The sequence below is a fragment of the Parasteatoda tepidariorum genome, chromosome 6 (genome assembly GCF_043381705.1).
Source record: "Parasteatoda tepidariorum isolate YZ-2023 chromosome 6, CAS_Ptep_4.0, whole genome shotgun sequence".
Lineage (NCBI taxonomy): Eukaryota > Metazoa > Arthropoda > Arachnida > Araneae > Theridiidae > Parasteatoda > Parasteatoda tepidariorum.
The window spans coordinates 9738533-9762284 of record NC_092209.1 but is presented as its reverse complement, the minus strand read 5'-3'; the positions used below and the strand labels follow the sequence as shown (position 1 = coordinate 9762284).

The 23752-nt window shown below is 31.3% G+C and overlaps 2 protein-coding genes across 2 annotated transcripts in view; both read left to right on the top strand.

The window, feature by feature from the left end:
- Positions 1-1315, top strand: part of LOC107451971 (protein GVQW3-like) — a 1968-nt gene extending 653 nt beyond the window's left edge. The window contains exon 3 of the mRNA XM_071181631.1: positions 1304-1315. Within this exon, the coding sequence (XP_071037732.1) occupies positions 1304-1315 (12 nt within the window). The remainder of the gene's footprint in view (positions 1-1303) is intronic.
- LOC107456974 (uncharacterized) overlaps positions 1-23752 on the top strand; it is a 130113-nt gene that overhangs the window by 57810 nt on the left and 48551 nt on the right. Inside the window, exons 2-8 of the mRNA XM_071181981.1 lie at positions 4162-5283; positions 6638-6967; positions 9663-9832; positions 11472-11688; positions 18379-18443; positions 19970-20060; positions 22780-22976. Of these exons, the coding sequence (XP_071038082.1) occupies positions 4935-5283; positions 6638-6967; positions 9663-9832; positions 11472-11688; positions 18379-18443; positions 19970-20060; positions 22780-22976 (1419 nt within the window). The 5' untranslated portion in view covers positions 4162-4934. The remainder of the gene's footprint in view (positions 1-4161; positions 5284-6637; positions 6968-9662; positions 9833-11471; positions 11689-18378; positions 18444-19969; positions 20061-22779; positions 22977-23752) is intronic.

Below are 23752 nucleotides of genomic sequence, written 5' to 3'. Positions count from 1 at the left end.
ACATGATATATATATATATATATATATATATACTCTTAATTGTATTGCTGTAGCCGGCCGCATATTTATTTTCAGGCATACCAACTGCTCTGTTTTAAACAGAATATTTTATAAAGTGAAGATCTAGAGCATAAGACACAAAAATTTTCAGAATTCAGTGTCATTTTGAAAATTTATGAATGCGCCACTACGAACTGGAACAAGTATGTAGCTTAGTGTGTAGCTGCACGCAAAATTAGTTTTCTTATGTTAACCATCTCTATTAAACCCGAAGATTATGTAACTGTTAATCAAATATTTGAATATAAATTGTGACCACTGAACAAATATTCGCGACAACTGGGTAATATGTAAGTCAGAAAATTATGTCAACACTACCACTAACTTATTATTAAAATATTTTTAAAAATTTTATTAAATTAGTGGTAGGAAGTTCAAAGATTTCAATAGTTTGCGAAAATTATTTACAAGTTCAATTCAAAACAGTATTTATTCCAGTAAACACCAATATGTTTTCTTGCCTGTCAATCAATCAATTTAATTTAATCTTGTTATAACGTGGTGGCCATATGTTTATATTAAATACATACATACATATTCTTTTTCACTCCGAATTGAAGCTTATAGGCCTTTTATCATAGCTTTCGATCTCACTCTATGTGTGGCTACATATTATGACTCTCTCCATGTCTGTCCTATGATTTTTAATCGCTTACAATCATCCTGCTCCAAATATTTTTTGGGTCTTCCTCTTTTTCTATTGCTCTGAGGGTTCCCATCAAAAACTTGTTTTACTTAAAATTTTTGAGGTTTACGTAGTACATGACCTATCCATTTCCATTTATGTTTTTAATTTCCAAATCAATCGGTTTATGTTTGGCTTTTCTGAGTACATTAAATGTTCTAGCCAAATGTATTTTTTTAAATAATTTCTATTTTACTGATTTCATTAATTATAAATATTATTGTCTTATTCCAAATAAATTTTTCAAAACATAAAATAAATTTAAATAATTTTTTGTGACAAATTGCATTGTCAGTTTGTTAGTGTTACCTGTCAATAAATTGTAAAAGATTTTCATTACACAAATTCCAGTGAAAAACAAGTTTGCGTGCTTACTAAATTCCGTGCTTAAACATGAACCTTGAATGAACTTGTTTATGATACTACGCCTCTGTCATTTTAACGATAGGAGTTTTTTAAAATATGCATGCTTATAAATCGATTCATATTAGATTTGATTAAAATGTAGCTCTCCAAGCAAGAATTTCTTACAAAAGAAATTCATTTATTTTATTTCAGATATTGATATAAAAAAAATTTTTTTTTATTCTTCTCGTGTTAACTGTTTTTGAACTTTTCATTGAGAAGTTATTCGAAATTCCAGGTGCTAAAAAATAATTTATTGAAATTTAAACACATTTCTGGACAATTACTACTAAATGAAAAATTGGTTTTCGTAAATACGGTTCAGTAAATACGGTGCAACGGTTCTCAATTTTTTTTCTGGTTACGTAACCCTAAATAATGAACCTTCTTTTGCGGAAACCCGACTTAGTAAATTAAGTTTATTAAGGTAATTATGAAAGCTGTTACCCATAAAAGATTATTTTTAAAATACTTAGGTAGAAGTTATAAGATTTTTCTAAGATTTTAATTATGTTTAATTTCGGACAGTTAAATTTGTAGTCCTTATGGAAGGTCATGAATAGGCTAGGCAAGGTTATGAATTTATTTCTGGTGTACATAGATAAATTGAAAATGGTTAAAAAGAAGCAGGTTTATGGTTACGAAAATAAGAACTTAAAAGAACTACTATATATAAATGTTGAAAATGGTTGTAAGGAAAACATTTCTTTATTAAATTTCGTTATTTTATTTTGATTTGAAAAACGCGATAGGAGATATTAATGCAATATTTTATGAATGTATGTTATTTTCATTATTTGTTCATTACATTGTTATAGGAAATATTATATTTAACTAGTGGGCTGTGCCCCCTGCTCGCTAACGCTCGCCAACCCCCGAAAATTGCTACGCAATCTTATATGGTTTGCTTCGCAAACCAAGCTCGCTTCGCTCGCTACTAACTTAGGTACATTGCAAATGCACAAAATTCTAAGAATTCAAAACAATCATTCAAATCCATATAACAACTTTTTTTTTAAAAAAAAATTACATCTTTTTAGTAAATACTAAGTCATTAAAATAAATTTGAATTCAAATAAATGACATGTAATTCGTTAAACCTATTAGAAATGTGCTATAGTATAAAATCTTAAGATAAAATTTCTAAAACTGATATCTCTTTAAAAAGGTTAAAATTTTGGCTATAATTAAGTCTATTAAAAATTGAAATAAGTGAATTGCAATGGAAAAACCTGCATAAACAAATAAATTCTAGTAAAACAAATAAATTCGTGATATAAATCAAAAATCGTCAAATAAATTCGTAATATATAAATTCGTGAAAAAAAGCGCTTTCGACAAAATACTAAAATAGAGATCTATCGACAAAGACTACTCACTTCTGCCTAGCTTATGCTCTCTCTGGTTATTTCAGTTTCCGTTTTTAAAAGCGCTATATGTTGAGCCATCTTAGCTAGATTTGGCATGTGACATTTTTAGCGGTAATTATTGGTCTATTTTCTAGCGTTGCCATTCGGGGAGTTGTAATGAGGCTTTTTTTTTATCGCCGTGTAAGAGAAATATATATATAGATTATAAGAAATGTTATACTTAATTTTTAAAAATTGCCATTTTTATTTCATTAGCATTTTACTTAAAATAAATCCATTCTGGTAACCAAAAGGTCAAATAAATTATGAATTATAGGTTATATTTAAATATAATCAAAAGTTTCAAAACTCATCACGGGTTTTAAAAAGTACAAACGAACTTCCACGGAACCCCAGAGGTATGCGGAACACCATTTCAGAACCGCTGCCTTAGAGCAGTAGTTCCCAATTTTTTTCTGCAAAGGAACCTTAATTGTCGAGTTTCTTCAGGAGGATTAGAAAAAAAAATTATATATTGATATTAAAAAAAATTCATTAGAATCTGCGAATATACTAACCAAAAAAAAGACTACTGATTATTTTGAAGTTATTTAATGAATAGAATTAAATATTTAATATTATGAATTTTTTGTGTATGTATATGCTAAAAACTAATAAGCTCAATTATGAGTTTTTAAAAAAGAATTGTTATAAATTATGAGAATAGTTATCAGAGAAACGTAATTCTTTATTCTTGAATTTAGTTTTTTTTTTTTTTTTTTTTTTTTTTTTTTTTTTTTTTTTTGAATTGAAAAGCTCGATGAGAAATATTTATGAAATTTTTATGAATGTTTATTCTTTTCATAATTTGTTTAATATATTGTTATTTAAAATATCTATATATATATTTTAAATATTAATCCTTTTTATTCACCTTTTACACATAAGAAAGTTCACAGAAGCAAGCAAAATGTTTAATTAATTATGGATTATGAATTGAATATAAATATTATTACTGATTAGAAATATCCTAACTCTTGGAAGCGCTGTCACCCAGGGATGCTTTAGGGGAACCTCTGCCTTAGAGTGCCAGTTATCCGGATCGACCAGGACTAATTCTATTTACTAAATATTTGAAAAATTAAAGCTGTGGTAGGTCAGGGGATAGAATGCTCGCCTCCCAATGAGGTGACCGGGGTCAAATCTCAGCAATGACTGGTCGAAACAAATTCCGTAATCGGCTAACGCCGATCATAGTGATGACGTAAAGTATCCTCAGCCGTAAACGGATCATTCTAAACAAGAAAGGTTTCCGTGATTTTCCTCCCCGTGTAACGCAAATGTAGGTTAGTTCCATCTAAATGTCCGCCATAAAGGCCAAAAGGCAAATTTCTCTTCAGGAGTTTTCTTGTCTTCAGGATTAGGTTTGAAATTGCAAGTTGAACATAGTCGTAACCCAGAATTGGGTCAGCTGTCCAACGTCGGTTATAAAATAAAATTGGACAATTTTAAAAATGCCAACAAGACTTATTGGAAAAAAGACGCGTGTTTAAAAGACAAATTAAATCGAACCAAGTCCAAGTTATATATGTTTCATAAAATATTTTTTGTGTTATAAAATCTCTTCGAAATAATTTATCCTATGTTAATCTAATTTTTCAGGAGAAAAGAACGACGACTATTAGATTGAAGATGGAAAATATATCCTTTAAAATTATAGAAAACTTTTTTTTAAAATTATTTTTAAACTATTACTTAGCAAAATAATGTGGTGTTATAATCATAAAACCTATATTTTTGAATATTTGAATTAAATAGCTGTCATGATGTTGTTACTAAAATTCATTTCTGAACTTTAATTTACTACTATGTGTGATTAGTTATTAGCTCATTTATGCTATTAAAATTGAAGAGCTGAGTGGAAGAACTAGGCAAGTGGCCCTGTTCAAAGTAAGAAGAAAAATGTGGTATCCAAACTACTTTATAATAAAATCATTAGGTAATGAAATTAATATTTCTTTGCCTATTTTATTCACCGCTAAGTAATTGAGAATAAAAATAATACAAAACTACTCAAAACTAATCTGGATTTGATATATAACTAAAGTGATGGCAAAAACAATTCTATTATATTAAACATAACCATATTGATTCGACCAATTTTTTCTGACAAGTAAATATCCCTGAAAATGTCCCTTACCTGCTGCATCCATTAGGCTCTTCAATTATCATGTTATATAGTAACAGAAAGGGATGGAAATAAATAAAAACAGTTTTTCTAGTAGTGTTAGAAATCAGTAGTTGTGTTCTTAGTTGCAGTAATAGAAATAGGTAGAAAAATGTTTAGTTATAGTTGTAGTTAATCATCAAAACTCTTTGAAACAAATCAGGCGACGCCTGTGTTTTTAGACGACGCGTTAAAAAGGACAACAGCTATGATGACACCAGAACCACCTAAAGTAGTACCTACTACAGAAGCGACTACCACTACCGTCATTACTACAACGGAACCTACGACCACAGAAGAAACCACAACGGAACCTACTACGACAACAACTGAAGAACCCACTACCACTCCGGAACCTACAACAACACCTGAACCTACAACCACAACAACTTCGACAACTACAACTACTGTTGCAACTACTACAACAACTAAAGCAACCACAACTACAACAACCACGACAACTACCCGGAAACCGACCACTACAACTACGAGGCGAACTACAACAACAAAACCGCCAACTACAACCACACCGCCAACAACTACACCGGATCCATCAGGTATAACGTGCAAGAAAAATCATTCCTAGATTTTAAAAAAATAGGTATAGCATTCAGTACTATGCATTCTGTTCTGTATTTTTTAAGTACTATACATTCTGTTATCTTCCTGTTTAGTACTGTATACTTTGTTCCATACTTATTAAGTACTATATATTTACATATTATACATGATACATCTTCGTTGAACTATACATTTTGTTACATTTCCAATGCATTTATCCTTTCAAAAAAGTGATATATTTTTCAAATCAAATCATAGCTAAATTCATCGATACGACGGCAAAAAATAACTAAAGGCATGCTTACTTAGCCATTCAAAAAGTTGGCAAAAAGGAAAACAATCGAACTCATTTTTTAAATAAAAATTTTATACAGTATATTAAATACTGTAACACAATGGGTAGAACAATTTGTTATATCTAGCACCAGAGAACTTAAAAGCAATATCAAATATGTTCTTAAAAATGATTATTCTGGTTGATTGAATATCAACCACAGAACAATTGTTTTGAAACTAAGATCACATAAGAAATCAAACTTTATACTTTATCAAAACATTAGAAATATTTTTATTTAGTGGATTCTATCACACAATGGTATCGAAGGTAATGATCAGGCAGACTTTCTAGAGGAAAAAAATCAGAACTATGACCTCAACAAGAAATTGCACCTGCTACACTAAAACGATATATTTTTTAACAAATTTTAATGAAATGAATAATAATGATGCGTCAAAAATATCAAAGATGAATCTTGGAAAGTCATTCTAGATTAATGGAAACTGTAAATCCTGAAAAGAGGCAGTAGCGATTTTTAAACAAATGGCTGACCATGACTGCTAAGAACACTGTTCTGCCAAGAACACTAGTTCAAAATAGGAATATTCTCTACCAACGTACGCCTGATTTGCCAAGCAGACATTAAGATTTCAAGCTGTCTTTTCACCTGTCAAGGACTAGAACTCCCTGTGACTAGAACTGTGGGAACTACTCCCACGATAACGGAGGGCTTAACCAATTAAATTAGAAACCAAGAACAATATTGAACTCTCAATGATCAGACTATAATTGAAATTCAGATTAAAATTGACTGTTTATTGTTCCTTTTCAAATTTGGAAATGTTAAGTGTTGATTTTTAAAAGTTTATTGTTCATTGTAAATTGTTTATTGTCCTTCCTATATTTTTGTGGTGCGTTGATCTGTTTTAACAATGCATGCCGACCGATCTGTGTAGAAAATTTCATTCCCCAGTTGGCGGTTTGGGGAAAAGATGAATCAATGGATTAATTTCCAAATAAAGTCATGTGTAACTTATTTGTTGAATCTCAGCATCTAACTGTTATCATTTCAGATACGAGGTTTGCTTCCACATCCAGTTTCTACCTGTCGGATTTAGCCGCTGCCGGAACTCCAGTTTACAACGATGGACCGGTCCACACGTCGGAGGATGGCCTGGACGGATTTGGTAACTCGGCAGACTTTGGCGACAATGAAGAGAAACCCGAAAGATCGTGCTTAAAAATTGATGACCTGAGCAGAGCAGTTCGTGGCAAAGCATCTGAAGAACACAATAAGTGTTGGCGAAATCCTATAAACTGCAAAAATGGCTTTTCCGCCAGTATATTTGCTAAATTGCTCTTTGATAGGAAGGATAAAAGCAAAAGATATTTATTCAGCACAGGTATCGTTTGACTATACTCTCCAACAAATACGGTATTTGCGTATTTTCGAAAAATATTTGTCCTAGTGGTAGTTTAAGTACTATACAGTATATTTTCGATACCTCAAAGGAATTTTTCTTTAACATTTCAAATCTACATAATTTTAATTTGTATTCCTATGTTGAAGGCTTTCTTTTCAAAATTTTGCTATATCGAACTTTTTTGGAAATAGAAAAAGATATTTTTCGGAAAAAACATATTGTAAGCTCCTTGTAAACCAATTATTTCTTATTATATGCATAATTATTTTTTTCTTACTCTCAAAAATAAAATAATAATTCTAGTATATTTAGACTTATAATCAACTATCATTACATGCATGCTTTTTAGTAGTTATTCTTATGTTTCACTTTTTAGAGTAATATTTTTGAATATAGTTTTCTACTTTTTCAGAACATATTTAGTTCTGAGCTTGCAATATCGAAAACTCGCTAACTCGACATTTTTTTAGCGTCCCTTCGACTTTGAGATGTCGACAGTATACTGTATTAGTCATTTAACACATTGCATGCGGATCAGGTAAATATATTAAAAAGTGGTACCAAAACTACTTCGTCTCCGGTCTGTTGTTTTAAAGGAATTATCTATTCGTGATTATCACAATGGTAACTGATTCAGTAGATATATAATCAGTACTAAAATTGTTCGTTGCATTTTTTTAAAATTAAAATTGTAGCTATAGTGGCAAGTCTGCTACAACTTTAATGAAATCCTGCCTACCACTTTTTTAAAGTTTTAATCTATTACATCTGTGATAATTTTTTTGGAAAGTTGTTCGCATGCAATGTGTTAATTAGTTAGAAAACATAATTTAATCAGATACATATATACATAAAATTTAATTTTTATATAAAAGTCCAGATGCAAATTAATTGTAGCCAAATGGTTAAGATGTCCTCCTAAAAGTTAGGAATTCGCACCGGCCACAGTGCTGACGTAAAAGAATCCTCAATGGCAGACGGATCATGGGTTAGAGTCCCCTTGCCGTCAGGCTAATCGTAGAAGGTTTCTGTGTTTTCCCTCACCATGTACCGCAAATGTGGGTTAATTCCATCAAAAAGTCCTTCACAAGGGCTAATTTCTCCCTAGTACTTGATCCAGGAATTACAACTTGTTTTCTGGATTGAGCAGGGCTCGAAAAACCACCCGTCCGCCCGTCCTCGGCGGTCAAAAATTCCCAGCGGACAACGAATTTCTCGAATCCGACGTCCGCGCGGACGGCCATTTTCCCGTTAAAGTTGGTGATACATTTTCAATTTTTGTTATCTTACAAGAGTTTAGCGCCTCACTTCTAAAATGACCCTCTAATCTAGAAATACAGCAACATACTGTGCATGGTGGAATTGATGTTTTCTCTGTCTCCCGTACTGCAGCAGTTGAAAGGGACTTTTCAGCAATGGACTTACAAAAAAAAACATTACGTACTGGTCTTAAACAAGAAGCATTAAACGCAATTATGAACATCTACCTAAATGGAAAACCCCTTTCAGATTTTTGTGCAGAAACCTCTGTAAATCATTAGCTTGATTGTGGAACTGGCAAACGTCATATTTGATTCATTTAAAAAACGCAGTACCCTCGGATAAATTGACATTCCAGATAACTTGACATTTGTCATTTAAATTATTTCATAAAAGAAATAAATTATTTCATAAAAGAAATACTAGGTTACTATTAGTAACCTAGTATTTCTTTTATTACTGTATAATGTAATCCTAGTAACTACTAATTCATTGTGCAATTTATATAAATGTTTGTAATAAATAAGAGAAAATTATATTTTTATTTATTTAGAAGCTACGAGTTAGTTTCAAAGGAGGACGGGTACATTGTTGGACAAGCCGTCCTCGAGGACGGGTAAAATTTTTGAGTTTTTTCGAGCCCTGGGATTGAGTGTAAAATTAGAAAACTACAAAGTTGAATATTAGTAGTCGTTAACCCTAAAATTGGGTCGGCAGTTCAACGACGGTTATAAAATTAAGTAAAATGAAATTTTCTAGACTTAATAGTTTATTTTTTTCATTTTAAAATTTCTCATATTTGTTTTTCATCAGCGGTCGACTTCGAAAAAATACCTCTGTCATAAAAACGCATCGAGAAGAAAATCTTTACGTTTATTCCATCATGTTTTTATTGTAAAGGGTAATTCAAAATTAATGTAGCGATTACAAACAGCTATAACTATTTAATGATAAATTATTTATTGATAAGATTAACATAGAATGTAGATGGAACATCAAAATTTATTTACGTAAGGAGCAAGCACAGTGAAGCGGAATCCAGGGCATGCGTGGGTTAGAATTTAACAATTGTCATTTTTTCCTCACTGTTATCATTCTGTTAAAATGATTTAATAAAGTCTATATTATGATAACATCATGAGACATTGGTCACCATTCCTTAAACTTTTCCATACTGTTGCCATCTGGGGTATATACAGATAAAAAAATTTCTATTCATGCTGGCAAGTAAAAAAGAAAACTTAGGGCTGTTTCTAAAATGCTTAGATGGAAGCTAAATGTAAATATTTTTCACCGACCAAGCTAAAACTTAGTTACCCTATTTTAATTTTCTTCACGGTCGTGGTTTTTATATCCTGTGAGTTTATGTAAATTAATTTATTTTAAATAATTAATTCAAATTGTTCATCAACAGGAGGGGACATCGAAGGCATTCCTGGTGTGGCTGTTTTCTACAAAGGCATCTACATGCACGCCGTCGTTTCAACTGGGGAAAATGTTTGGTCTGTTTACGTAGCAGGAATTGTGCTCAACGATACATGGAGCAGTGTTGCTTTCACTTGGAGTCAGGCAGATGGATTGGATGTAAATATATTAAACACGTACTTCATAAAATTCTAGATTCAGTTAAAACACAAATGAAGGCTTTGTAGTAATAAGTCACATTTTCCTTTAACATGATATTTTTTCGAAACTTTTTCATTGATAGGTATTTGATGTGATAGATTTCTTGATGAGTTTTTTTATAAGTTTTCAGAATTTTCATTTTATGTACGACAGCACAACTAGAGGAATTTTTATCAAAACTGCTTGCGTTAGATGTGACTCAACATCATATTGTTTCAATACTTCCAAATATTGTAATGTTGTAAAAAAAAGCCTTTCGGGGATGCCAACTTGCTCCGGACAGCGAATATGTATTTTAAAGTCGTAGTTTATCAATTATGATTTTTGGTTTAATAAATTCAATTTAGTAGATTTTATCCACCACTATTTCTAATTAATTCGTAGGGTTATATAATTCACCATTTAATTGAATTTATGTAAGTCTACTTCAATTGCATACCTGTCTACTCTTCCGGATTTTCCGCAAGATTTTATTTTCATATTTAAAGTGGTAGTAATTATATACTATTTTTTCTTTTGTAATCTTAATTTTTAAATGATATTGATCACCACTATTCTCACAAAAATTAAGCACATATANGTCTACTTCAATTGCTAACCTGCCTACTCTTCCGGATTTTCCGCAAGATTTTATTTTCGTATTTAAAGTGGTAGTAATTATATACCATTTTTTCTTTTACAATTTTAATTTTTAAATGATATTGATCACCACTATTCTCACAAAAATTATGCACATATATTAAGATGCGTTACTATCATGGTAGTCAACTTAAGTTTTCTCTAATACAAAGTATTTGTTTGCTTAAAATTGAAGTTTCAATTCCATTTTAATACCACTGGGAAAAATGATAATGGAAGGGATTAAAAGTTGGCAGGTATGCAATTGCATTTCAATTACCAGAAAGAACCACCCTAAAGATCACATTTCAAGACGAATGGGAAAAAGGCCCCAGGCGCCCAGATAAATATTGATGATGATGTATTTATGTAAGGCTACCACAATGTTTGCTAAATCAATGTTTATTCCTTACTGTATGTAATTTAATGATGAATGGGATAGGGGATAGTTTTTTTAAGTTGTGGCTATGTTAATTGCAATGTTAACACATTTCAGACTACTGTAGCTGAAACGAAAGAGCATACTAACCAACTTTATACTCCATTACAGGGAAAGCAAAACTTGTATTTTCTTACTCCGTTAAAACTAAATCCGTTCTTACTAAATCTGAGCATTCAGCAAGTGTGAAATAAAATATAAACAATTATCTCTGATAAAATTTTTATTATTGGCAATGTTTAATTGTATTTTGTATATGAATTTGAATAATGAATATCAATAATCAGTAATATTATTTGTTTCATTATTTTTGTTGTTAAGATATGATTATTCAGGGCTTATTGAAGTCAGCTAAAATGAAATGAGGCAATTATTATCAATTATTTTGTTATTTTATTTTATTGTTATTTTATTACTATTGTTTTGATGTTCAGTGTTTGTTGACGATGATAAAAGTGCTTTTTATCATTAATATTGTTTGCATTGTTACTTTAGTTGCTCTTAAACTGTATTGTTACTAATAAACGCATTTCTTCTTAGCTATACATTAATGCCCAGAGGAAAGCTTTTGTGAAGTACCCGGATCGCCTATCTCCACCATTACGTCAGCCCTTGAAGCCACTTCAGTTGACTGTGGGTTGCAGACGACTGAAAAAGAACTTGTACGAGGATTTTGTACGTGGAAAACTTGATGAATTCGTCACTTGGCAGTACAAAGTATCCCATGAGAATGCTAGTTACTTCTTAGGTGGAATGGGTAAGACTGTTGTAGATCAAAGTTTTGCGTTCAAAAACATGTAATTAGAAGTACTGAGTGGAGATATTTTTAACGAATAATTTAATCACTCACAATTGAAGATCTGAGAGGTTGAATATGTAATTAGATTGCTGTGTAGAAATTTGTTAACAAATAATTTAATCACTCACAATTGAAGATCCGAAATGATGAATATGTAATTAGAGTACTGTGTAGAAATTTTTTAACGAATAATTCAATTCATTCACAATTCAAGATCTAAATGGATGAATATGAAATTAGATATTGCGCGAAAATTTTTTAATGACTATTTTAATTGTTCATTATTGAAGATCTGAGCTCAAACTATTAGGTTTTAAGTTCATTTAAATGTGCAATAATAGTGCTTTAAATAATTTTATTTACTACTATCTAATTTAAAATAAAAATTATGGAATATATACAAGATTGTTAAAGATCAATTGCGTTAGCAGAGAGCACTTAACTCTGAAAATATCACACACAGCTCACTAGTAGCCTTTTTCTTACCGTATGTTATACTATCTATGAAGTATTGTAAATATTGCGCATAGCCTTTTTTACCATTCAGGAATATCAGACTGGTGTAATCCAGGACCAACTTATCAGAAGCTGCGGACAGCTGTGGAGGAGGTAGGTCCATCGGTCGTGCACCGATTTTTTTTTAATACTTATATATATGCAGTCCATAAACTAGACTATATGTCTAGCCAGTACTAGAGTAAAGACATCAATCTGGAAGACTAGTACCCAGTGTAGTCCATATGCTAGATTATATACTAGACTGTATGTCTATTCATGCCCCTGAAAATATCACACGCTGCAGCCACTCAGCTCTTCAATTAAAAACACATCACCCACTCTTTAACTAAGTAAAAGCTTGTTAATTAGCACTTGATATAACTCTTAGCGGGCACAAAATAAGTGCTGAAAACTAAATATTTACATAAAATACTTATTCGTTCGTTGTAGCTTTTTCAATGAAAAATAAAAATTAAAAATTGTAGCTTCAGGACCTTAAACTCATAGCGAAACTTCAATTTTGAAACTTTACATACAATATCAAAAAACTGAAGTGTTACTTGAAACTTTCTAGGAAACTAAGATTCTCCTATCTTAGTTTACCTATCTAGACTCACCTATCTAGTAAACATTTTTAATTTTTAAAAGATGCTAATTTCAACTCAAAATAACAGTCCTTACGTTATTAATATACAGGGGTTGATTAAAATAACGGAAACACTTCCAGATTACAATCTTTCTTTTATCAGTAAATGTTTTGGATGATTTTACATGGCAAAACTGATCACAATTTTGACAATTATGATTGAAACTCATAAAAAATGTTTCCTTTTTACCCATGCAAAACTTGCATCAATCAAAATGAAAGGATAAAGTCAATAACTTATTTTCGTTTCTCATTACAACTATATTTATAAAAGGATTCTAACATGAATATTGCTGCACATTGTTAGTAATCTTGTAGTCTTTGAAAAGCTTTAGTATGGGTAGTAAATTTAGTTTAACGCTAGAGGATATTTCTTTCTTTTAATTTACGACTTTATCGTTAAGTGGTTTCGAAGCTGAAATTTCGTGCATAATACTTTCTTTGAAAAAATTATTTTTATAAGTTACACAAAAATTAAAATATCGACATTTGTTTTAATTCCGTTACCGCTTTTTAAAATTTTTAAGTCCCGTGGAGGCCCTACTCTTACTGAATAATTTCATAATTGCTTACATTAAAGTAAAAATAAAAGTTATTGACTTCCTCTCCTCGTTTCGGTCGTTCCAAATTTTGTATGGGTAAAAACGTTGCCATTTATAAAAGCTTTGAGCGGGAATTCTCAAATTGTGCCAACAGTCATGCAATGTAGTGTAATGTTTAGTTTGTGCCAACAATAATGCAACGCAATGTTTTGTTTTTACCTACAATAATGCAACATTATGTTTTACACTGTAAAATCTTTCAAAACAGTTTCTGCCAAAAGAAAGATACTTAGAGTTAGTGTAAATTTATTTCCACAATTTTATCCAACACCTTGCATCTTCGTGATCACGAATGTTTTTGTTTCGTCAAAATGTAATTCAAGAAATAAATAATAATAACAATTAAGTCACACGAATAAATGCTAGAATTTTTGCTACGAGTTTATGCCACGATAATCAGTCCGTTCGAAAAGTCAAACGTATTCAAATTACCAAATCTATATGTGTTAAATGGAAGCAAAATCCATCATTATGTACAATTTTAGTTTTGGTTACCACAGAAACGAGTGTTTGTCATCACTGAAAATAAAATCACAGAGACAGGAGTCTTTTGTTCAAAAAGTAAATGTTTTCAGGATATTTTATTCCAGTTATAAATGCTGAAGTTGAGTTTGCATGCAGCAACTTCATTAGTCCGAATATCATTGGATAATTTAGCTAGACTCATTACTAGAATGCAAAGAATAGCAACATATTAAAAAAGACTCATTTTGCGAATTTAGTCTGTGATATTTTTACGCTTTCTTTCTTCTGTCCTGCAGTTTTTCTTTTGTACATAGTTAAAATTGTGCTTTTACGAAAATGGATATGGTTTAAAAAGAGTATTAGAATAAATAGATTAGGCTGTAAATTCCTAGTTTTTTTTTTTTTTTTTTAATAGCATAACCAAGACTCGTAAGTTACAATCTCCCACTCACCACTGGTGAAAAATGAATCTTAGGTGGCGGCTATAATTTTAGCTTTTTTAATCACTATTTGATATTTTTTGAAGTTATACTTCTTATGCGACTTCCAACAAGGTTGCGTTAAACGTTTAACGCTACATTTTTATTGGCCGGGAAATCGCGTGATAGGATCCAGTTTTCCCTCATTCATTTCCATATTGTTTTCCTCACTAGCATTAAAATAATAAAAGTATTGTTTGTCCATAAATATTTTTTTAGTTTGATTTGATACACATACAATTTAATAGGATAGTATTTTTTATTTTCAAATTTAGTGGATAACAATTGTAAAAAATGAGTGAAAACAATCCCACGGACAATGCGACGGATTTAAGGTTATTTCAAGGTACGTCTCTTGTGAATATCAATTGATTGTTAGGTTTTCTCTTCTGAAATTACATTATGACGCATTCACATACATTATTAATACAAATACATTTTCCATGGCGAGACGATGAGGCAACCACAAGCACTTCCACTGGTTCAAGATTTCCAAGAGGGAAAAATGCACAATATTACCGTTATTACAGAGCACAGAAGCGAGCAGAGCAGGAAAAAGAGTCGTTGAATAGAACTAGTGATCCTTCTACAACTGCTGATTCTTCTACAATTAACGTCGCAGGTTACGAAGTTTAACTTCTTCCACGCGGAGGGACTCCACGCACTATTTTTTTTAAATATTAATTTCATATTAATAGTTATAATAACTTCATTAGTCCAAATATTATTGAATGAGCCGACGTAGTACTGACGTAGAAATATCTTCAGTGGTAGACAGGTCATGGGTTAGAGTCTTTGTCCTCTAAAGTTCTTGACATTTTGACATTCTTGAATTGAAAATAAGAATCTGAAGCAATCGATCATGAAACTCTCTCTCACTTCTTCGCTTTCAAAGAGCAGGGCTGAAAGTAAGAAGGAAAAGAATAAACATTGGCACCAAAACAATTTCATTTATAGCTGGTTTTGTGAGCGTTAAAAGAAACTTCTACTATTTTTATTTAAAAACTATTCATTACATCTTGATTGGACTTGTTCTGGTTAGTCAGTACCAGCCCTAGTGGGCTCTCACTGAGTCATCGGATAAGACAGAACTCTATGAGATAAAGTAAGACTAGGCGTATAGTCTAGTATTTGAACGGCACAAACATAAATATAGAAAAAAAAGGCACTGCCGATGGACCCACCTCCCCTACGACTGTCCGCAGCTTCTGGTGGATTGCTCCCCGGTTACATTCGTATAACATATATGAATAAAATAAAAGCATTTTAAAAACTTTCATTTTCAATTTAGGTAAAAATAAATTTTAGTTGTTTTAATTAACAAATGAAGAAAGAACATAACAGTAATTTTTTTCTTTTTCATGCTGCTTCAGCACCCGACAAATGTAAGTAAATTCTTTCAATATTTTTTATAGAATATAATTAGAAAATGAGGAGGGGGGAATACAATTTTCTCCCTTGTTTTATAATTGTATTTACTTCTAAATTATACAAATTCAATGATAACACTACGAACTAAATTTTGTTGGATTTACACAAGTATTTGATCTTACCGAATTTAGGTGTGATAATTTCAAAACTGAAATTAGTTTTGTTCCGAAAGCTATAGATTTATTCCAAAATAATAGTTTTAGTTTAGCTCTTTTTTTATCTAAATGTACAAGTTTATAAGTAAAGTATAGGTTTACATGCATACAAGTATGCATACCTCCTCCTTTGAGAGTAATATTAAACACAAAATTCATATGACCTTAAGGTTTCGCATCATAAACTGAAATTTATTATCGGCATTTTTCTACCACTCCCTACATAGGAGAGAAGTGGAGGCTCATAGTATTTGATCGAATGGATTTCAAACAACCCTGGTTAGGAATGTATCATTAAATTTCATAAAATCTGTAGCGTGTTGAAAGAAACCGATTGCAGAGTTGAAACCAAATCAATGACGTGTAAATATTCAAGATCTGTTTACTCTAGATTTACGGACGTTTCTTATATACGCGTTCTCTACGAAAACGCCTCAGCTTGAGGCATGAACGAATACACATACCTGCCAAATTTCACTCTTTCCGAGAATGGATTTTCAGAGCTGTTGTAAAACAATCTGACTCAAAAATATATTTATATTTTGATCCCGTTGAAATTCGCTGGCGCAAGTATTATTATGCTTTTTATATATTTATTGTAATTATTTATATGTAGTGGTGATCAAACTCATTTATAATTATCATTATAATTCAATAAGTTAATTGGAATAACCTGAGTATTGCTACCACTTTAAAAATGAAAATAAAATCTTCCGGAAAATCCGGAAGAGTTGGTAGGTATGAATACATATAAAAGTACTGCAGAGATGCCAATTTGCTCCGGACAGCAAATATATATTGTAAAGTGGCATTTTATCAATTGTGACTCTTGGTTTAATAAATTCAATTTCGAAAACTTTGATCCACCACTATTTCTAATTAAATCGTATACTTATATAATTCACCCTTTATCATTTTCAAAATTTGCTAAGTCGTTATTTTTTTGGAGTGTCCGGAGCTGTTGGTATATCTGCAGTTAGAAAGCAATGCAATTATATGCTATAAGAAAAAAAATATGAGATACATATTTATGAAATATTCTAGTATTTCATTTTTCAATACTCGAATTAAGCTACTGAAACCTTCAAAATCTGACATCAATTGACATTCTGCGTTTATTCTTTCTACTATTGCTTATCGGCAACAGTTGTTTATCGCTTGTTTCATTTGAGATACCGATATAACGGAAGTAAAGTATTGTCGGTACATTCCCATTATTATTAATGTGATGTTTGCATGTTTACTCAAAATTTTGTCGAAATTACGATCGCATCAAATTGAAGCATATCCGTAGAGATAAGTATACCGCAAAGAGAATTTCAATATTTCAACGCTTTTGAAGAAAATAGAATTCAATATATATTTACCTCGATCAGTGGATAAAAGTCATTACAAGAGATAAAATAAAAAAGCAAACTGGTTTTGTAATTTTCTTTATAAAATTCGAAATGGGTCAAAATGACGCGTCTCGTAAACCTAGTGTTAAAAAAAAAATTCCATGCCACAAAAAACAAAAACAAAATTGTTCCCCGGTATAGTTTAAACTGCAATTTGTTGTCATATAACTAATCGTATTTAATTAAATCAAAAATTGAATGACAAAATAATGGATGATGAGTTAACTAAAACTTTGAAGGAAAAAAAACATACATAAAATTCCAATTCACAAAAACATGTTTAATGCATAAAATAATGGATTTCTGATTTGCTTATAAACATACTGAATGTTCTTTATAGTCATGTCTTTTCTAATAGCGTCAAATTAGAGCTTTCTATCCTATATGGCAGAACACATTACAAAATCTCGTCTCACTCAAATTCCAGTCTTAGCAACCACTATAAAATATCTAGTATATATATATATTAGTGTGTGTGTGTGTTTGTTTAGCGGTCCCTCAGAATTGTTATAGTGGTAGAAGACAACTTTTCATTAGAGCATTGGAAATTCAGCAACCACTTAAATGCTATAAATTTTCACTCGCCCTACGTTATAACTCTTTATAAGTAATTGAGTTATCGGATTAATGTTTTCATCAGGAATGTTTCAAATTAACTTTTTAACCCTTTGCACTCGAAGACCTTTCAACAGTTAAAAAAATGGACGCAACCACTAACACTTTGAAAGATTTTTACAATCTTATCTTATAATACCCGAAGATCACTGAATAAGTGGTATCTAAGCATTAAAATGAAAAAATTTCACAATTAGAGTGGTGGATAATTTACAGGTGACAGTGGTGACTGACAGTCACCTCTCGAGTGGAAAGGGATAAATAAATTTTATGACAAAAATTAATGCATCACTATAATAATTTTGAGGGACCACTGGATGTCCTGTATAAATAAATGAACCTACATTTATTATTTTTTAGTGTGTAATCCGCCAAAACATCCAATGAAATGCTCATCTGATATTAAAACTTTGCTTGATCAATTGGTAAGTAATCAATTAAAACTTATGCTCTCCCCTTAATTTCTCGAAGTTTACGGTCTAATTGTATAAAAGTTACCATAGACCAGTAAATTGATTTTGCTTCTGCTATACTTGAGACTTTTTTTCAAGCGAATTTCATGTTTGGTCTCAATTAGCGAAAGCAGCTTGCAAGCTGTGCAATATTTCAGTTTTTAGCCATAAGTCAATTTTATGGTCAAGCCAAATATATCTTGCTTTTTAGGTTCTGCATTGGTTTGTATTCATTGTAATATACACTGCTCAAGAAAATTAGGGGAGCCATGTGCTCCCCTAATTTTTTTGAGCAGTGTATATCTCTTTGTAATACACTGTGGCCATGAGTAAATTTCAACAGTCAATCTCAAAGAAAAAACACTATCTCTTTCTTTTGACTTTTGAATGTACTTGAGTCAATTTCAGTAGGTTCCAGCATTATTGGGGCAAACTTTAAACGAAAGTAGGGGACATCACAAAAATTCAGATTTGCATAGCAACTCATAGTCGGAAATGTCTTCGAACACCGCTAAATGGTGTTCTTCGCTAGATGGACTGGGGGGTGAGCAGGTTATCTGGCCACCATGGTCTCCTGATTTAAGCACCGTGAATTTCTTTCTTTGATATGCTGGAAAGTGATCAACACCCGTGACTTCCGAAATGAATCTGGAGCAATGGTGAAAACTTTGAAAATTCTTTGTCACATTTTCCCAGATCATCTACCTCAGCATATTTAATATCCTTGACGATGACTCAGGGGATAGAGCGTTCGCCTTCCTATCAGGCAAACCGGATTCGAATTCCGCATCTGGCTTGCACCGTCCTCAGTGCTGACGTAAATTATCCTAATTGGTAGACAGATCGCATGTTCCCTTGCCGTCAGGCAAATTGTGGAAGGTTTTCGTGGAGTTCTTCCCCATATAACGCAAATACGGATAAGTTCCATTAAAAAAAGTCCTCCATGAAAGCAAATTTCTCCCAATGCTTGATCTAGGAGTTCCCTTGTCTTCTGGATTGGGTTCAAAATTACAAGGCTGCGGAGTTGAACATTTATAGTCGTGAGTCCATAAGATTGGGTCAGCTGTTCAACGACGGTTATAAATATAATTATATATATCTTTGACCAATAAATAATTCAGATTATCTCAGTCTTGATTCTCTTTGTTTCATGTACCTGTCACGCTACTTTCCCATGACGTTTTTGACCATGGGTTGCTATGCAATTCTGAATCCTTGTGCTGTCCCCTAACTTTGTCCCAATACTCCTTTGTCACCCGGTATAAATATGTTCTAATTGATAATATGGATAAATTAAAATAAGAAACATCAAAGTTCGTTGCGGCTATAAGTGTTACCCCGTTACTTTCAGTTTTAATCCTAAAACTTCTGTTTATTTTACAAAGAACTTTTTTGTTTATTTAGAAAAAAATCTAAAGTAAAATTTTTAAAAAATAAAATATTATTTAATCCATATGATAGGGGAGTTTTTTTTTAATTTTACTTTTGTTCATTTGTAGGATACGATGGATCTTTCAAATATAGATACTGCGATGACAACAATTCAACATATAGCTGACGTGACCAAAGCAACAGGCAAACCTCCAAAAGGTATTCTAATCCTTTGACTATTTTTTTAGTGACTAAGTTTTATTTTTGTTATTATCTTTATTAGAAATACTCATTTAATAGTTACATTTTTTACAATAATTTTTGCGCGAATTTATTTCGGTAATGATAATTTTATTTATTCCAACTCTTTTGAACTAACGTAAATAATATGAAACTATTTTGTTCAACTTTTTTTATGAAATGATATTTTGTCATTATAGCAATTGTGAAGTTAAATAGAGCTTCAGAATTTAAAATTTAGGATGATTTGCAAATATTTGGCTAACATTATTGTTATTATTATGACATTATTACTATTAACAAATATTGGACTGTTTTTAAACTTGTTTTTTTTTTCATTTTGTTATTTTTTAATATTTACTGTTTTTTTTATATATATTAAAGTCTGACATTTTTTTTTAATCTATTGAAGTTAGAGCTTTGAAATTTCTAAAATTTAAAAAATTAATCACCTCACCATAAAATCTGTACCCAGTTTTGTTCTAACTTATATCGACGTGCCAGAGAAAACTTTTCCAGCTGGCTTTTTAAAAATTAAAAAACTAATAGCAATTTGAATTTATTTTTTTAAATTGAAATATTTTGATAAAAATTTTTTTTCTAATTCTTGTTTGCTGAAAATATGTTTTGGTACGTAAATATCGCCAAAAATAACATTTGTTGCTTTAAATTTTTCTGAGAAAATAAAGTTTTGGGGACCGCATCGTCTTAAAGTAAAACTTATCCATTGGTGCTATTTCCTAAAAATATTATTAAGTAAGCGTCCAATTATAACTTTATTCACTTATCTTATTTGAAAATATCTCTTTCTGCTGCTCGGCCAGCAGTAGTTCTACTCGTCCTCGTGCCACATGCATACCTGCCAACTTTTACGCATTTGGCGTAAAATTTTATTTCTATATTTAAAGTGGTAGTAAAATGTATGCTTTCCATTCATTCCTTGCATTTATAAACTTAATTTATAATCTTTCTGACCACCACTATTTTTTAAAAAATATAAGCATATATATTAATGTGTAATACTGCTTAGGTGGTCCATGCCCACTTTGCGGGCAGGTACTTTGATCAACATCCTATCCAGTCCAGTCCAGTCAGTTTAGGAGGTCCGCATACGGCCCCCATAATACAGCGTATATTTCTGCCTAAAATTGTAATTTAAATTCCCTTTTACTACCACTGGGGAAAATTATATTTGAAATGATTAAAAGTTGGCAGGTATGCACATGCAAAACGACTACGACGTTTACGCAACCGCCATCTTATCGGTCGTTTACACAATTCTGGTTCTGATCTGTCGTTTCCACAATCTTATCGGTCATTTACGAAACCACAATCTTATCGGTTGTTTACGCAAAAACAATCTTATCGGTCGTTTACGCAACCGCAATCTTATCGGTCGTTTACAAAATCAAAATCTTATCAGTCGCTGATGCAACCACAATCTTATCGGTCATTTACGAAACCATAATCTTATCGCTTGCTGATGCAACCGCAATCTTATCGGTCGGTCACGCAACCAACTCCACCAAAGCAAACCAAACTTTTATCTTACTCGTCTTTTCGATGTGCAGTGATTTCAGATCAAATTTATGTTTCGTGAAATAAAAATTTATTAAAGGGGTCGGCCTTTTTAAATAAATCTCTATTTTCAGAAAAATGTTGCAATGATTTATGTTAAAGAGCCTCTTCTGACCAAAAGGTGATTTCGCATTCTAAATGTTAACTTGCGAAAAATTCATTATAATCCAGAAATTCCTTACTTATTTAGCAACAAATTAATATTTTCAAATAATTTTTGCTTCAATTTAGCCATTGAAATATTTTCTGTTGAACTTAGCCCCCGAATTTTTAGTTTCAAAGTTGATAGCTTCTTAAAAATTTGAACTTTAGATATTTTAAAAGTACTTACAAGTTTTAACTTCAAATTTCAAGGACAGCGTTCATTCAATAGAACATATTTCAATGAAAAAATGAAACAAAAATATTAATTAATTGCATAATAAATCAGAAAATTCCAGACGCATGATTTTCCGTAGGTCAACATGGAGGAGAAAAAATATTTTTTAGTAACTCTTGACTAAAAAAAAAAATTTTTTTTTTATTAAATTTTTCAAACACATAGATATAAAAACAGAAATTTTTGACTAAAAGCAGAATTTTAAATTAACTCTAAAACTTTTATATTGAATTAAATTTAAAGTAAACTAATTACTCTTGACTGTAGACAGAACAAAAAATTTACTCTAAAACCTTTACATTGAGTTAAATTTCAAGGAAACTCTTGGTTCTTGACTGTAGACAGGATTACAAATTTACTCTAAAATTTTACATTGAATTAAATTTATGCTTAATTATTGTGAAAGTTTATAATTTATATCTGTGTTGTGCTCTGAAAGTTGGAAAACTGGCAACTTTAAAATAAAATATTTTTCGCAGAAAAGTCCATAAAATCTCGAACACATAATTTTCCGTAGGTTAACATGGAGGAAGTAAAATCCTTTTTTTTCTTTCTTTTTTTTTCTTTCTTTTTTCTTTTTTTTCTTTTTTTTTGTATTTACACTCTAAAGCTTTTACATTGAATCAAAATTAAACTTATTTATTGTGAAAGCTTAAAATTTAGCTCTGCTTTATGCTCTCATATTTTGAGAACTGACAATTTTAAGATGAAATTTTCAGTCTTTATAAATATTTTCCACAGATAAGTCAGTAAAATCTTCAGGAGAAGACTCGAGCGGGGCAGAAGGAGGAGGAGGGGAAGAAGAAGAAGAGATTGACATGAACGCGCTTAGAAAAGGCAATCTTAAAGACATGATAGCAATCGTAAAGAAATTGGTGAACAAGACATCGGGTCCCTTCAGTCCTGGTGTGGATCCAGAAGATCTCACTGTTTTATACGTATGTTCTACCACTTTTAGTTTTAATGAAGCTAAGTTATTAAAAATTTAGCCTGGAATATAAATATATCCGCCATACTCAAGACCAATGATTAATTGTAACTGAGGAAGTTTGAAACATAAAGTTGTTTAGTCATATTGCTTTAAGCAAAAACAATCCAAAGTAGGTGCTGCAGATAATCACAGAATCTGCAGATTTTTTTTGTCCTTTGAAATGAAAAATATTTTTTTCTTCCAATTGCAGGCACTGAACTTTATTCGTTTCGCCTTAGAGGAGGCCAGAGTTGTTACTCATTTCACGTTACCCAGTGGGCACCTGTCAACCAAAGTTACGGCGGCGAGTAACATTTCCACGCCACACTGCCACAAACCCGTTTATAGGGTGGGCCACATTCATACATCACACACAACAGAGGACAACACAAGAGAGAGAAACATCCATGCCCAGAGCGGGATTCGAACCCGCAGTCCGGCGCGCTATCCGTTCGGCCACCTGGCCGGTGAAATGAAAAATATTCTTCAATGTTATTTTCTGCGATTTCTCTTTTTTAAAATATTTTTGTCTTTCTATTAGCTTTATTGTGCTTAATATGTACTGATAGCCAGTGGTGTAGTTTTGGAGGGTTTGGAGGTCAAAACCTCCTCCGAAAATTAAAAGTTACCTGAATAACGAACTATTGCATTGTAAGTAAGAGGTAGATTTAAAACAGTTAAAACAGTTTCATTATTCATTTTTTGTAATTTAAACGTTTATATATATATATATATATATATAAA